The sequence below is a fragment of the Laccaria bicolor genome, genomic scaffold, assembly GCF_000143565.1.
Source record: "Laccaria bicolor S238N-H82 LACBIscaffold_3 genomic scaffold, whole genome shotgun sequence".
Taxonomy (NCBI): Eukaryota; Fungi; Basidiomycota; class Agaricomycetes; order Agaricales; family Hydnangiaceae; genus Laccaria; species Laccaria bicolor.
The window spans coordinates 1,280,015-1,294,905 of record NW_001889874.1 but is presented as its reverse complement, the minus strand read 5'-3'; the positions used below and the strand labels follow the sequence as shown (position 1 = coordinate 1,294,905).

The 14,891-nt window shown below is 47.9% G+C and overlaps 7 protein-coding genes across 7 annotated transcripts; 2 read left to right on the top strand and 5 right to left on the bottom strand.

Annotated features, from left to right (window-relative positions):
* Positions 1–49: 49 nt before the first annotated feature.
* Positions 50–921, top strand: LACBIDRAFT_292417 (uncharacterized protein; the record flags this gene model as incomplete). Its single annotated transcript, XM_001876061.1, has 5 exons — positions 50–250; positions 318–464; positions 519–560; positions 615–804; positions 859–921. The coding sequence occupies 5 exons, from the start codon at positions 50–52 to the stop codon at positions 897–899; spliced, it is 621 nt and encodes a 206-aa protein (XP_001876096.1). The 3' UTR covers positions 900–921.
* A 461-nt stretch (positions 922–1,382) lies between these two features.
* On the top strand, positions 1,383–2,123 carry LACBIDRAFT_292416 (uncharacterized protein). Its single transcript, XM_001876060.1, has 6 exons — positions 1,383–1,527; positions 1,586–1,606; positions 1,660–1,719; positions 1,772–1,835; positions 1,886–1,913; positions 1,965–2,123. Exons 1-5 carry the CDS (start codon positions 1,403–1,405, stop codon positions 1,910–1,912), a joined length of 297 nt encoding a protein of 98 aa, XP_001876095.1. The 5' UTR covers positions 1,383–1,402; the 3' UTR covers position 1,913; positions 1,965–2,123.
* A 46-nt stretch (positions 2,124–2,169) lies between these two features.
* LACBIDRAFT_308715 (uncharacterized protein) lies at positions 2,170–3,366 on the bottom strand (the record flags this gene model as incomplete). The annotated part of the gene is made up of 5 exons (XM_001875632.1): positions 2,170–2,217; positions 2,274–2,750; positions 2,810–2,964; positions 3,027–3,152; positions 3,201–3,366. 5 exons carry the CDS (start codon positions 3,364–3,366, stop codon positions 2,170–2,172), a joined length of 972 nt encoding a protein of 323 aa, XP_001875667.1.
* A 271-nt stretch (positions 3,367–3,637) lies between these two features.
* Positions 3,638–6,147, bottom strand: LACBIDRAFT_308714 (uncharacterized protein; the record flags this gene model as incomplete). Its single annotated transcript, XM_001875631.1, has 14 exons — positions 3,638–3,787; positions 3,841–4,098; positions 4,157–4,168; positions 4,228–4,297; positions 4,433–4,568; positions 4,628–4,693; positions 4,744–4,882; positions 4,939–4,972; positions 5,023–5,179; positions 5,231–5,317; positions 5,369–5,495; positions 5,555–5,882; positions 5,945–5,993; positions 6,045–6,147. 14 exons carry the CDS (start codon positions 6,145–6,147, stop codon positions 3,638–3,640), a joined length of 1,716 nt encoding a protein of 571 aa, XP_001875666.1.
* A 149-nt stretch (positions 6,148–6,296) lies between these two features.
* Positions 6,297–6,485, bottom strand: LACBIDRAFT_308713 (uncharacterized protein; the record flags this gene model as incomplete). Its single annotated transcript, XM_001875630.1, has 1 exon — positions 6,297–6,485. One exon carries the CDS (start codon positions 6,483–6,485, stop codon positions 6,297–6,299), a length of 189 nt encoding a protein of 62 aa, XP_001875665.1.
* Positions 6,486–6,768: 283 nt separating this feature from the next.
* On the bottom strand, positions 6,769–9,591 carry LACBIDRAFT_308712 (uncharacterized protein; the record flags this gene model as incomplete). Its single annotated transcript, XM_001875629.1, has 20 exons — positions 6,769–6,873; positions 6,927–6,995; positions 7,056–7,271; positions 7,320–7,389; positions 7,438–7,461; positions 7,523–7,658; positions 7,708–7,773; positions 7,827–7,904; positions 7,957–8,008; positions 8,055–8,088; positions 8,138–8,217; positions 8,271–8,294; positions 8,352–8,374; positions 8,424–8,438; positions 8,497–8,623; positions 8,680–9,001; positions 9,058–9,106; positions 9,253–9,267; positions 9,327–9,381; positions 9,433–9,591. The coding sequence occupies 20 exons, from the start codon at positions 9,589–9,591 to the stop codon at positions 6,769–6,771; spliced, it is 1,719 nt and encodes a 572-aa protein (XP_001875664.1).
* A 2,069-nt stretch (positions 9,592–11,660) lies between these two features.
* On the bottom strand, positions 11,661–14,374 carry LACBIDRAFT_308711 (uncharacterized protein; the record flags this gene model as incomplete). The annotated part of the gene is made up of 5 exons (XM_001875628.1): positions 11,661–12,350; positions 12,413–12,704; positions 12,806–12,920; positions 12,977–13,756; positions 13,804–14,374. 5 exons carry the CDS (start codon positions 14,372–14,374, stop codon positions 11,661–11,663), a joined length of 2,448 nt encoding a protein of 815 aa, XP_001875663.1.
* Positions 14,375–14,891: the final 517 nt, after the last annotated feature.

The window sequence follows — 14,891 nt, the reverse complement described above, 5'->3', positions numbered from 1 at the left end:
GAGTTCTCTCCACCCTTCTCCACCTCTCTTCATCTCGTAGACGTTCTGAATGCCTGCCAGCTACACAATATCAGCTCAAGCCTACTACAAGATCTTCTTTCATGCCGCTAAGCACCCACATAGGGCCGTGAATGGTGTCTTGGTCGGGAAACAGACGTCATCAGGCGGGGAGGTTGAAATCAGCGACGCCATTCCCCTCTTACACCACTGGACGAGTCTGAGTCCAATGATGGAGATAGGGCTCGACCTGGTGAAGACCTTTCTTGCATTCTCCTCTAAGTGAAGCTGTTGTTGAAGAAGATTCTTTCAATGCGTAGGCGGGAGAATATGCAACGTCCTCTGGTATGAAGCTAGTCGGTTATTATCAGGCATGCGAGCGGTTGGACGAGACGGCGCTTGTGCCTGTAGGCGAGAAAGTTGCAGGGCGCGTGCAGGCTGGCTTTGGGGATGCTATTGCGTTTGTGGTGAGTTTCGCTGTCCTTCGCAAGATACCATCGGACTCAGAACTTCACCCATAGATCGACGGGGAGAAAATAGGGACCGGCGTTGCTGCGTTGATTGTACGATACAATCGTCCACCTTCTGGTTTCTACCTAATATCATTTTCTTGACAGCCGTATACCTTCCAACCATCGTCTAAAGCGTGGAGGCCATGCTCTGAAAATCCTCTCCCATTTGTGCCTGGATCACGTTTCAAGCTCGCTTCAAATGACCTCCCCGTGCAGGCGATCTCTTTGGTACAAGATCAACACCTACATCAGGCCTTTGGCGACTTCGACGATCACCTGGAGGATGTTGCAATAGGTAAGGCTACACATGGGACATCGGTTATTTTCTGTATCTAATCCTTCAACTCAGACTGGCTACAGAATAGAGCATGTTTGCCTGCGGGAATATGAACAATGATAATCATGACGTATACTCCAAATTTTGCTGAGAACCCGACGAATGTGTGTTTCAATGTACGTTTTGTTATCACAGTGGCATAACAGACAGTGAAGCTCGAAGTGTGCTCCTGTCTCAGCTACTTGGTTTGTTTACTCGACGGTGGAGTCCAGTCTATTTTTCGAATGCTAGAGAGTGCAACGTCTACCTCCCGGGAAAACTCTTCGATTTTGTGGCATGTTTTTTATCACTCGAGATTCTGCTTATTAATGATACGAATTCATTCTAGGATATCATTTGACTCGACGCCGGCATTCAATATTCAGCTTTTAAACATTTACTAATGATGTTCATAAGCGCTTGCTTCCATGGTGATGTCATCTTCAAGGAACTATGATTTATCAGCGAGCACCTGACCCAAGAATCATGCATAAAACCCGGCTCAGGAACGTTGATTCATCCCCGTCTCTACGTCAAACCAATCTATTCCGAATACTATCACCTACGTCTAGCTAGCATGGTGAAGGCTACCCTCAACGGCCAAGCTTTAGCCGAGTCTAATGAAACAATCATCATCGAAGGCAACCATTACTTCCCTCCCTCAACCGTCGATGACAAAGTTTTGACCCCGTCTGACACTCAGTACGTACGATCGAATCTAACGAACGGCTTCGCGCGAATTCACCATACTTGCTTCTAGCACAACTTGTCCTTGGAAAGGGTAAGTTGAACCCCTCTCTAGTCTTGCAATACTGTTTCACAAGCCATACGCAGCGTGGCGTCGTATTATAACGCGAGTGTACCGGGCGAGGCTCCCGTTAAGGACGTAGCTTGGTATGTTGAGCACGACTACACTCGACTGTTTTTCAAAGACAAGAATATTCAGGTACTACCCAACGACCATCACGAACAAGGCTAAGCCCATTGAAGGATACGTCGCATTTTATAAGGTTGGTCTCTCTTTTGTGAGGAGTACAGAGGGTTAACCGCATGTTTGTAGAGTAAGGTTACTATCAGTGACACTTGAGGTATTTTCGGGAACTTGTTGTACTGGATATGTGTATTCAATGAGCAGAAAGAATGTATAACAACTTGCGAAGCTAATCAGACGATGGTCCTAGCGTCAATCACGTGACAAGATCTTTGGGTTGGACATAAATTGTCATTATAGTGGTATGTTCATCTGTAACATTTGAGTGGGTAAAATACAGCAATGGTATATATGATACAATGGGGGCATTGATGTTTCTTGACATTTCTTTTGAGATTGGCGACGTTTGATCATCAGGGAGAGCTACCACATTCGGAGTCGTCAGCCAGCTCATCCTCGAACTAGGATGAAACGGTCATGAGCAGGCCTGAAGAAGAAAGGTACAGAATGGAGTCACCTCTTTCTTCCACTCCCTCATTAGATTCCTGGAATCCCGAAGCAGGGTATCGCCCATATCATCCTCGTCACCGCCATACCCCGTCTGCTCGCACAACAGACAACACGCTCTCGCAAGATTGTGTTCCTTCGTACCAATTGCGCTTGCAAGGTTGCAATTGTTCCTCCCACATTCCACTCTGTATCTTCGCACTGCATCCACCATGACTTCGTCGTACCTCCTCAAGAGCTCCTCTGCGAGGTGCACGGCTTCACGACACCGAGCATCGGCGGTTGGCTCATGGGATTCTTCTATGATCGTCATAGTAGCAGGATATATTGACGGCTCTCGGCTGGATGAACGGTATGACCAGCCGTCGTGATGGGACTCTACTTCGGATATAAATTCGTCGATGAGGTGGTAGAGAATCGTGAACGAGATGCGCCCCAGGCCTGTGACGCGTTTCCGGGTCCCTGGCATCTTGGCAGTAAGCGAGTTCTATTTGAGTTTGTGTAGATAAGCACAATGGCTTCGTTTGAAGGGAAACAGAGGTTAACCTCAATTCCAGTGATCACAAACTTGAACTCCCTTAGCCATTCCAAATACAACTCCGTTTCCAGGAGCTTTCCTTCGCGTCGATCGACACGCGACTTGACATCGGCCTTGACGGCCTGAACTAATCGTTGAACCGCATAAAGGGCGGCACTTTCACCTGGGGGATGATGGCAGTCAATCAGGCTGTGGTTCGCCGTCGTATAGTGAATCAAAACTGACCTTTCGGAAAGGATTTCAGATCTTTGATAGCCGCATGAGACGCGGGGGTAGCAGCACATCGTCTCAATATATCTCTGAGCTCAAAATCAGACTCTCGGGCAGGCTTTCGACGACTTCTGCTCGTTGCTAGAAAGTTTATCAGAGATAAGAACTGGAATAGCTCGATATACGTACGACTCGCTGAAGAGCTGGTCCTGAGCGTCATAGAGCTCGACGTCGAGCCAGGGCTGTGATCATGACTGAGACGAGTCCTTTTCCTCGGCGGGGTTTCCATAGGCTCTGTGTCGCTTGAGTTGCAGAAGCTGGGTATAGACACTGTCCTCTTGAGGGTAATCGGCATGGTGAGCTGGACGACGTCGGGTATTGTAAAGCACAACAGCTTGCATCGCCACTACCATATCACCTTGTTTAGGGCAGGCTTAAGCGCGTTCACAACAAGGTCACGTGTCAACCGACAAGCTTTAACTTATATGACTCCCATATCCATTGACGCGTAAATCTCATTCGAAAGATATCTTTTCGCACTCATAAAGCCTTGCGCGCATCCGGTGCAATGAAATTGTTTATAGAAACAGAATGGAGTCGCCAAAAATGGTATACAGTGCACGTAGCTAAAGCTTTGCCTTCGCCTTCCGCATCTCCCTGGATTGATCTCGCAAAACACGACGAAGTAGTTTTCCACTAGGGGACGTAGGGATGGCAGAAACGAACTCAACGCCGCCCGCGAGATGTTTGTAGCCGACCTTGTTATCTGCGACATGCTGAAATATCATTGTCACCGACCGCGATGGGGACAAGTAGTGGCTGCAATTACCTTCATAATGGATGCCTTCAGGTGAGCAGATAACCCTGGGTCTCGTTTCAGCCGACCTGCAGCTTCCTTGTTGAGCACAACGAAAGCCAGCGGGATTTCGCCGCCTGCGAAAGCTTGAGTTAGAAGTCTCCTAAATTGCTCAAGGCATAAAATCGCACAATAATCATCCGGAATACCAACAACGCAAGCGTTAGATATGTCGGGATGGTCTAGTAAGCATCCTTCAAGCTCCGCTGGTGCTACTTGAAGTCCTTTGACCTGTGTAGTTTTTATTTACAAGGGGCGACGTGGAACCATAAAAACAAATGGGTTTTACCTTGATAATTTCCTGCGGGGGTGAGTCGTTTCTATAAATCAAACCCTCCCGCTACACGAAGACATTCATACCTTCAAGCGGTCGAGGACTGTCACCTCTCCCGCCTTATCAATCCGCACTTCGTCTCCGGTTTTCACCCACCTACATAGATAAATAAAGATAAAAATGCGGTCCGAGTGCCCCCCATTGTTAATGACTTTACCCATCTAAAAACGTCTCCCTTGTCCTATTGAACGAATCAGCGTCTCATAAGATAAGAATAACTTGAACATGTACGCTTGCTCGTTGTTCGCATATCCCAGTGCCACAGAAGGTGATTTGATCACTAACTCGCCAGGTTCATCGTAACCAGCCAATGAACCATCCGGTTTGACTACACGCGCGACCGTCCCCGGAATGAGCACGCCACTACCTAAGGAGCAGGATATAGAACCGAAGAAACAGAAAATTAAGCCACGCAAAAATTCTTACTCCCTGATTTTCCCCGCTTTGTTGTTATGGGCCACATGATCGTCACAGTGCAAGTCTCAGTCATTCCTAGAAGTCAGAATTGTTTGTGAATATAACAAGAGAAGGCAGAAATATGCCTTTACCATAGCCCTGCCCGATATGAGCATCCGGAAACATCGCAAAAAGCTGTTGATTGAGCTCATGGGAGAGAGGCGCTGCGCCGCACATAATCAATCTGATGTACTGGCGTAGATCATAGCGCTTGACCGCCTCGTGCTTGATGAATAATCGGATTCGGATCAGCGACGGCAGACGGAGATCCCTTTACATACCTTGCACAGGAGTACTACTTGAGGTGGTACCAGGCTATGTTATTATACTAAGTCTTGGAAGTTGGATCAGCTGTAACAACTCACAAGAGGTGAGTTATGCGGTGACGAATAATGCTGTCCAACATCCCGACAAAATTAAACTTGGGAACCACCACGAGTGTCATCTTTAATTGATGTTCGAGTGACTGAATTATGCTTGTTAATAAATAGGGCTCACCGCGCAATGTAAAATAAAATGCAGCTAGTATATATGTCATCAACTATTATTTAGAGGCATAAGAAGCGTGCTCACATTGACGACAAGGCCATAAATGTCTGGAAAAAAGTATCAACAAGGTGGCGATACTCCATAAGGTATCCTCACGATATAGCGGCAGCACTGAAAAATGAAGTCAATTTAAGGGCATCCGACAGAGAAGAGGATACCGACCTCCAATAGCGATATCCCCCGGTCGGTATCTTTGATCCTCCCAAGCGCAATAATTTTCATTGATTTTATTGTGCGCAGCCATCTGTATAACATTTGCGATCAACGCATAATGTGGAATCGCCACTGCCTAGATGCAAGGTCAGCGGCCTCACCGAAAAGTTCCATTAATGGACCATGGTCCTTTACCTTCGGCTGGCCCGTTGTTCCAGACGAGAAGCTCAGAAAAGCAAGTTTCGTCTTCGCTTCTCCGGGATCGAGTCTCTTTTCAGAGAATGATGTTTTCACATTGAGCCCGTATTCCACCAAATCATCGATGGTGTCTCGTTTACTCTTTGAATATGTTGACATCGAGCTTTCCGCATTCAAGAGAACGACGCGATCCTGTGGAAGCCCTGCCGTTTCTGCAACCTCGAGGGCTACTTGTAGAGATTCGGGGTGAGCAATGATCATGGAGGCTCCGGTGGCTTTGACTTGATAGAGCAGTTCATTTGCTAGAAAATCAGGATTGGCACCCCTGGAGATATTTGATAGTCAGAACTTGATATGCAGGGAACAAGGCAATGGAAAATATCGCACGATATCACCCCTCCCAGCATATGGGTGGCCCACATTGCCACCGGATAATCTGCGATGCTATCAAAAAAAGGGTTTCATGGCCTCGAGCAATTGAGCATACCTATGTGGTTGCGGCTGAATAGGACAACTGGGGAAAGGCATGGAAACGTATCAAAGTCCCGAGACGCCGACGTCCTAAAATGTTGACCCACCAACATCGCCATCTCCTAGAGTAAATCATCAGCAATAGTGCAGGCTGGAAGTCGGGATAATATGTACTTACCGACGCCATACTTCAGATGCAATGCATTGGCAAGACCCGAGGTACGCTTCAGAAGCTAACAGGAGCTCGAGGTTTGAGTACGCATCGCCTTCAACCTAAGGCTGCTGAAGAACGGACCTCGTCCCTTCCAAGTGCTCTTCCGGTCGTGTCATCAATTAACCAAGGGGTACCGGCCCTTCTCATAGGTCGTGTCACATATTCGCAGTCAAAGATGAACTGGGGAATAGTTAGACTGTCAGGAATGGGGGGAAGGGGTCCTGAGATTGAGGAAATCTCCATAGTGTCGAAAGTTGAAAGGCAGATGAGGTTGCTTTTCACCTGGGGGCTTCGCGGTCATCATAATACAGTCAGGAGATCAGGACCATGTGAGTTGGGTATGGTAAACGTAAAGCCGACTCCGATAAGATAAGATTCCTTATCTATCTAATCCAGAGGAGCAGGAAGCTTGCAGGAAACTCGACGCAGAACCTGGACGGCCCTACAGTGACCTTGTTTATATTATTTGATAACGATATCAGTTTCGTAGGTTCCTCTAGCCTGGCTGGCATCTGTACATTCTGACTCAAAGCTTTGCCCTTGAAGGTATGATCAAGCTCTGAGGAACCGCTAATCTTTGCACTGCATCTTCGCGGAGAATCCGCCTCAAAATCTTACCGCTTCCATTTTTCTGGAATAATATAATGAGCATAAATGCTCTAGTCGTGAGATAATCCCACTCGCCGGAATTGACTCCACAAATCGCACACCGCCTTCCAGATGTTTGTAACTGACTTTCCGCTCTGCAACATGCTAGCCAACAGCCAGCCAATATCAGAGATTTCAACATTCCGCAATTGAATTTGATTGCACCTTTATGATATCTCGTTCGATTTTTCTGGCTGCAATTGGGTCACGAGAAATGCGCTGAGAAGCTGAAGGGTCGAGAACCACGTAGGCCAGCGGTACCTCTCCATTATATTCATGTGGAACACCAACGACACAAGCGTCGAGGATATCTGGAAAATCCAGAAGGCATCCCTCCAATTCCGCAGGCGCAATCTGGAATCCTCTGACTTTGAGGAGCTCCTACTGAAGTTCATTAACCATGATGCGAAACAAAGTCGTTCTAAATACCTTCAGCCGATCAAAGACGAAAACTTCCCGATCCCGTGTAATAATGACCTCGTCACCAGTATGAACCCACCTACATGAGCCTGTAAATGGAGGGATATTAAGATCAATAGTCTCGTACCCATTTACAAAAGTTTCTCTGGTACTGTTGGTTGGCGAAAATTTATCAGTGGGAAGCGCTTGTGAGAACTTGGGGCTACGCTTACGCCTTTTCGTTATTGAAGTATCCAATTGCCGCGGATGGCCCTTTAACCAATAATTCACCCAGCTCACCAAATTTCGCGAAGGTGCCGTCGGTTTTAAGGACACGTGCTTGAATGCCTGATAGTAACTGCCCCCCACCTTTTGTTTTGAATTTAGGCATAGATTTTGCAGAAGCTCATGTACTTACTGCCTAGTGGACCCAAACTTTGCTTTGGGGATATCATCGCCAAAGTTGTTGTCATTTCAGTCAGACCTGGGGCAAATGGGTTTCAGTAAGTCAGGTTGTTCGCATGATATCAAATTCACCGTATGCTTGGCCAATTTGAGCTGACGGAAATATGTGAAAGAGTTGTTCTTGAACTTCAGGAGACATTGGAGCAGCACCTTCAAACGAAAAATGAGTTACACTCATAACAGACAAACGCGAGAGACTTGCCGATCATCACGTACTTAACCATCGCTAAGTCACGCTCCTTTATGGCTGGCCGCTAGTTTTGTAAGAGGAGTTGTCTTGAGACAAGTAACAAATCATGCCTTGCAAAACTGAATCGCTTGGGGGGGAACAAGACTAGCAAAAGTTCGGACAGCAGTAAACACTGGAAACGATTTACACCAACAACAGATGGGTGATGTTGTGACTGATAATGCTGTTCAGCATGTCATCAAAATCGTACTTAGAAACGACGACCAGAGTCATCTAAGCGGGCAAAATGATGAGTTCACGTCGAGTGTCGACGCAGCAATGCTCACAGCGCAAAACATGGTCAGGTGGAGCTTAAATTAAGGTAAGCCGAGATGGCCCAACATCGTGACTGAGTTCATAAGACGTACACCGATTACAAGACCAGCGACGTCTGACCAGCTTCATTAGATCGCCCCATAATGGAAGGATCGAAGACTTACGATAAAAAGGCAAAACTGTATTCCAGCGAAAGTCAGGACGTGACCTTTTCAGGGTGATACGTGAATTTCTTACCACCTAAAGCGACATCTCCGGGCCTATAAGACCGACCATCTCGGAGGACAAGTGGCCTGTCCACCTGATTATGGGTCGCCATCTGAATGATGTTGGCAATAAGAGCATGATGGGATATGGCCACCGCCTAATGATACTTGCTTCAGCAAATATGGGATATGGGTGTCAAGGAAAAGTAACCACCTTGGGCTTTCCGGTTGTTCCGGACGACCAGCAGAGTAGTGCTATCTTCGACTTTCCCTCTCCTGCACTAAAAGTTCGCTCGACGGGCCCTTGGTCTTCCTTCAATCCGAGATGAATGAGCCCGGGAACAGTCCAACGTTTCGGCCTTGGTGGCGATGGGAGATGGTCATCAAAGACAATGATGCGGTCCGAAGGTAAAGCTGATAGGCGCGCGGCGGTGACTGCGAGGTCAAGCGCCGTGGAGTGAACGATCATTAATGTAACTTTGGCCGTTGATAGCTGGTAGCTCAGTTCGTCGGGGGTGAACTGTGGGTTTGAACAACTGTGATTGTGAAATTAAGTAGGTTGCCCGATTTCCAGTCTCATAGAAAAACGTACGTGACAATCCCTCCGAGCTTATGAACCGCCCATAAAGCTACTGGATAATCTAATGAGGGAAGTTTGTATCATCATGTAATTTTTTATGAGGGAATTCAGATGAGTACCGATATGATTAGGGCCGACTAACATGACTGTGATGTCCACGCTTGTGTTAACTTTTACGGGATGGGTGAAGAGAGATTTTTGACCCACCAACATCCTTGTTGCCTAGGATGGACGATAATTTAGATTAAAAAAGACAAGTCGCCTGATTGGACAGAGCGCACCCAAATTGAATTCACTGTGAAGCGCATTGGCAAGCATACTGGTCCTCTCTCTCAACTAAAATATATCAATGTGGATCTCAAAGGGAGGGTGTGGACCGCAACATACCTCTTCCAGGGTAATTTGTCTTCCAGTACTGTCATCGATCAAACAGGGCGTATTTCCTCGAGCAGGCTGTATCTCGTGTCGGTATTCCAATATAAAACGTGAAAGGCTTATGTTATCCGGGATATGAGGTAAGGAGGCTTCCGCATCGTAGAGTTCCATAGCGTTTTAGCACAGAAAGGTCAGTTGAAATTTTGAGCGAGAGAAACCAGCTTTTATATCCTGTACTGGCCGCGATAGCTGCTCGGCAGTGTTCGCAAAGAAGACCTCCCAAGTAGAAGATAGGCAGTCTACTGCCCGATCCTCCTACCAAAAAAAGCCAAGCCCATTAGCGTAGAAAACGCGGTTCGGGCAAGCTCAGGCCATCGACCTCTCCACGGATTCGGTTCCCTTACTCGTGAGAGTCATGCACACAGAGTGGGGTTTTCAACACAAAAATTCCCGAGTTGGAAGTGTTCCAGGGTGAAAGGTATGGCGCGTTTGTTTGGTTTAAAAGTGAATGGTGATTGAGAAGACGAGATCGGGCTGAGTAGGAAGAAGCATCCGGTGGATTGACAATATGCCGACTCAAAAAGTTTGTCCTGAACGCCGGAGTCCCCGATGGTAATACTTATAATACTTACCGCCAGCTTCTTCCTTATCTTAAAAGCGATATTAGAGTCAGCAGATGAGGTTTGGATTATGAAGAACCACTTCTCATGATTTGGGAGAAAAAACTCTACGTGTTCGCTTCCTCACCGACATATGACCGCAGAGCCCGATTGGCCCTCCTTTCTGTATTGCCGAGCTCTTCATTAACTGAAGCCTTCAAGTTCAAATCCTGTGTGTTTCCCCCCTTTCTTTCCCCTTCTACTTCCCGGAAATTAGCGTCGGGTTATGTTCATACCATCACCTAACTTCCTTTTTCAATCATTCATCCCCATCCACAAATGAGGCTTCCAGCACCTGCTTCCTTGGCCCCTCTGCTGCCACCTTACTTTTTCGACGCCGCTGTCAGAGCGTGGGTAGGTGGTGGGTATGACGCGAATCTCCTCTAACGCACGCAACATGAGCAAGAGGGGGAATGAGGAGACCACAGAGATCGGAATAGATGTAGCCGGTGGATGGGTTCGACATTGGGATTTCCTTTGCGTTTCACGAAATGGACGAGACCCGAGGGTTGATCGATGATTAATTGGACGAGGCCGGCCGAAAGAGAAAGCACTATTGTGCAATGTGGGCACTCCTTACTGATGCTCAATACGCAAACTGGAGCTCCTCCCTGGATAAAATTCTGCAACAGGGCATGTAAGCGAAACGAATTAGAAAGAAGGAAGGAGAGTTTCAATAGAAGAACACAAATGTACCAAGATAAAACAAGAGAGCGGAAGCAGGACCGAGGTACCTCGGGCTCGGGAAAACGATGTCCGGAGTGAATTAAATGCAACGTACCGGACCCGCGTTGGACGGTGACGCTTCCAAAGAAATGGAGCAAGAAATACGAAGCTTAGATAAACATCTAGTTTCGTATATTCGCCACTGAGCACGGAACGAACGACGGAAGCCTGCTTGATTTAATCAACAATTTTCGCAATATCAACACCGTTGTACCTTTGAAATGTTCACGCATTGCTGGAAGCAACTCACCACCCGGCCACTTCCTCAACGTACGCATCCTTTATCGCCTGCCCGTGCCAAGATTATAAGGAGTCGACGAAACCCCGCATACATTTGAGAAGAGGAAGGTTTGACCATCGCCGAGTTTTCACTTGTAGTTCCCTCTATGTCCACATGGACTTGGTGGTGGTGGTTTCTTTTACCCTCGCGAAATCAGCCTTAAGTGTCAACTGGCCTAGAATGTACCGTATCCTCGGAGTCGATTCATAACGAAGCGTGAGAGCGTTGGCTGTGGACCGGGAAACGGATTGAATTGAAGATAGACGCTATTGTCGAAAAGATGTGAGAAGAAAATGGAGATCTAGATACTTGCTTGTGTGGTGTACGGTGGCTGTGCTCATTTTTCAATGTGAGGCCAGCGATATTCAATTTACTAGCTACGATCCCCTCAGATAAACCAATAATAATGGATTTGATTATTCTCCGGTGTATACTCCTGCTTTAGATTTGAATTTCATGGGATTTGAATTTATCACTGGAGTATCAGCTCAGCAAAGGAGGTCCCTCTCGCCTGGATTATTCGAGGGTGGAAATTATGGCTCGGTCATGATTCGTCTATCATGCCCGCGCTCGCTTCACAATCGCGATACAACTCCCAAATCACTCTGGGGGGCGTCCGATCGACTCTCCCCGGGCCTTCCAAGCCCAAGCTCTTCATTAACCTTATCCTTCAAAACCTCCTTAACCCCCTTTATCCAAGAACCAACTCCGGTGCCTTTCCCTTCCCTCTCCTCCTCCGACTCTTCCGCCTTCTCCTCCCGACCGGAAATGAGCATCGGGCGATGCTGATACCACCACCTAATCGCAGCTTCCTTCTCTCGATCACCCACTCCCTCCAAAAACTCCCCAAACAGGGCGTCCACTAGCTCCTTCCTCCTTCCCTCTTCAGCAGAGTCAGAGTCAGCGGTGGTGAGGAGCATAACACGAATTTCCTCCAAAACGCGGGACATCAGCAAAAGTGGGAGTGACGAGACCATGGAGATCAAAACGAGACGAAGCCGATGGACGCGTTCGACGCTTCTATCCTCCACTTCGACAACGTCATCTCGAGCTTTGCCCTTTCCTTTCACGTCATGCTCATGTGCAGTGGGGGATGTAAGGTCCCGGAGTTTGTCAAGGATGAGTTGAACGCAATACCACGCTAATGAATAGGTTTCATCTGAAACCCCGTCGTCGGATGCGTAAGCACTAACGCAAGCGCTCCGCACCAACGCTGAATACGCTAGCCGGAGCTGCGGTGTGCTCAGCCTTCCTTCGACAGAGTTCTGCAACAGAGGAATGAACGTAAGGGACACGGGTCGCACCAATTAAAGAGTAGGAAACCCACCTCTATCAAACACTGCGCGTAAAAAGGAACCATCCTCTTCGCAAAGTCTTCCGAGATAGATGATGATTCCTGGCTGTCCACCTTCCCTTCCCCACCGGCGTCCAAAAATTCTTGTCCGGTTCGAACAGTCCTACCGAAGCCCTTCCCAAAGAACCCTATCTTCCAAGCAGACGTCGTAGAAGCCAAAGAAGAAGGTTCCTGGCGCTGCTTTTGGGCATGCGCAGAGAATATGGCTAATACGACTGAATGCGCGGATTCGTACGTTTCACGGTTGGTTGGGTCGGAGAGGTGCCTGTGAGTAAAAGAAGTTTAGTTTACGTCGAGTGAATGAGAGAGCAGAGAAAGAAGAAGGACGGGGGTACCGAGGAACAAAGAGGGATAGAAAACACTCACGCGTAGCAAGCACCCCACACCCAGTTCCGTATACACCCATCACTAAGCACCGGAACGAGCTGTTCAATACTCGCCAGTGCGAAAGCCTGCTTAGCTTGATGTACACTTTTCGCAGCTACGAAACATTGTTACAACATGTGCACATATCTCATTGAATTGTAAGCAACTCACCACCCGTCATGCGCTGAAGTGAAAAACACGTTTCCTCAACATACGCATCGGCTTTATCGCCTGCCTGTGCCAAAATATCCAGCGCAAGATAAAATGTCTTCTTCAGCTCTCCAAAGCCTCCAGTAGTCGACGTGACGCCGCCAAACTGTGATATGACGAATGAGAGGTGGGAGAGCGTATGGAGAGCCTGTAGAGCTATGAATGAGGGGGTGATAGCTGAGTAGTAAGGAGGAACGAAGACGACGGCGGAGAGAATGGAGTCAAGTAGCATGACGTTGGAAAAGAGGAAAGTTTTGAGTGTTGTCCAGATCGATTTCGTGAGTTCCTTGGTGTCCTCGTCAATTTGGTCTTTCGTGGCGCTGGCCAATGCGCCTTTTGACCAGTCACTTTCAATTTTAGTCGACATCTCGCCTAGAACTTTGAGGGTGTCTGAGACGGTACGCATTCCCTCGTCGATCCTCGATGTGGGAGTGTCGAGGAGGAGTGCGAGGGTGTTGGCTGTAAACCGAGAAATGGAGGGAATCGAGGCGGTAAGCGGAGAGGAAGACATCGACCGAAGTGTTTGAGCAAGAGGCGATGAAGGTGATATGTGAACATGGTGTTCGGGCGTAAGAGATGTCGATGGGGAAATGGAGGATAGGAAAGTGCCTGTTTTGAAGGTGGCAGAGATGGTGGAGGTGAGAACGCGAGCAAGGACAGGCAGTGGAAGAGCCCTGAGTCTCGCTTGGGATACTAGAGGTAATGACTGAGATGCGAGAATGAGAGTCAATGAAAGAACGTCTGTGCATAGTGTTAGGTAGATGATCCTTGGCAGGACGGCAACTCACCTTGGCCTGCCGGCTGAAACTCTCGCTCCCATTCCTCGACGCCGGTCGGGGTCCCAGAGATAACTCCAAAGGCGTACGTATCCATGACTTCCGCCAGTGAAACGACAGTTTCGTTCTCCAAACCGCTCCTCCCAACTTCAAGATGATCGGTCTTCTTTAGGTCCTCAACACCGAGCAACAGCCCACTACAGCACGCCAACCGTAAAACGGGATGACCTCCCTGCACGCCTTTAACCACATCCGTGACCCACTGGCCCACAGCTCCGTTCAACGTTTTACGAAAAAGAGCACTAAACCCCGATCGGGACTTGTCCGCATCCCGAAGTGCACGAAATTTGAGATGGGTCGCATGTCTGAATGCCGTCGAAAGCGAGGTTAGCTTCGTATGTGTGAGCGGCTGAGAGAGAAAAAATGGCGATGAAATCGCAGTCGCCGCAAGAGGGGTTGGAAGAGGCGAAAGAGTGGCAAGGTGATGCGCTAGTGCACCTTGTATGGTCGGCAACGGTAGCGTGGAAATCGGGTTGTGAAGATGGGTGAGAAGAAGGGTGTAACCACGGTCAGAAACCGACATTTTGGCCGTTAGAGAGTCGCTGAAGGTGGTGGTATGAGTGAACAAGCTAATTACCGGAAATGAAGTTACCTGGCTCCGAGTCTGTGATTCCGTCACCCGTGTTACAACTCAAGGCATCGCCGTCTGGAAAAAACATGGTTACGATGAATGGACATGACGCATCGTGGTGGGTGGAAGGAAACAGATAAAAAAAGATTTTTGGGATATAGTCAGTATATAACTGGTTTTTAAGAGTTTCGACATGCGCGTTTGCGTAAACGCACACAGACCAAGCAATGTTTCAACGCGTTAATGACCAATAACGTGGGGGATTCTATTTTTAGGTCAGTGTCAACCCCACCCAATGGCCACCCAAGACTCTATCCATAAGAGAGAGGGAAAAAAGCAGCGCAAATATATGCAGAGCCAGTTTTCATTGGAGTTGAAGTGATAGATGCTCCCATTTAATGAAAGCGGCCACTTTTTTCCTTCACGATTGGACTGAGAAAACCAAGAGAAAATAGTTACAACTATGTAA

Excerpts from the sequence above, each read along its gene's own strand:
- LACBIDRAFT_292416 (XM_001876060.1), top strand. The coding sequence starts at position 1,403 with ATGGTGAAGGCTACCCTCAACGGCCAAGCTTTAGCCGAGTCTAATGAA. Across the intron at positions 1,528-1,585 it reads TTGACCCCGTCTGACACTCA|CACAACTTGTCCTTGGAAAG; the intron begins GTACGTACGATC and ends ACTTGCTTCTAG. Across the intron at positions 1,720-1,771 it reads CCCGTTAAGGACGTAGCTTG|GTACTACCCAACGACCATCA; the intron begins GTATGTTGAGCA and ends AAGAATATTCAG.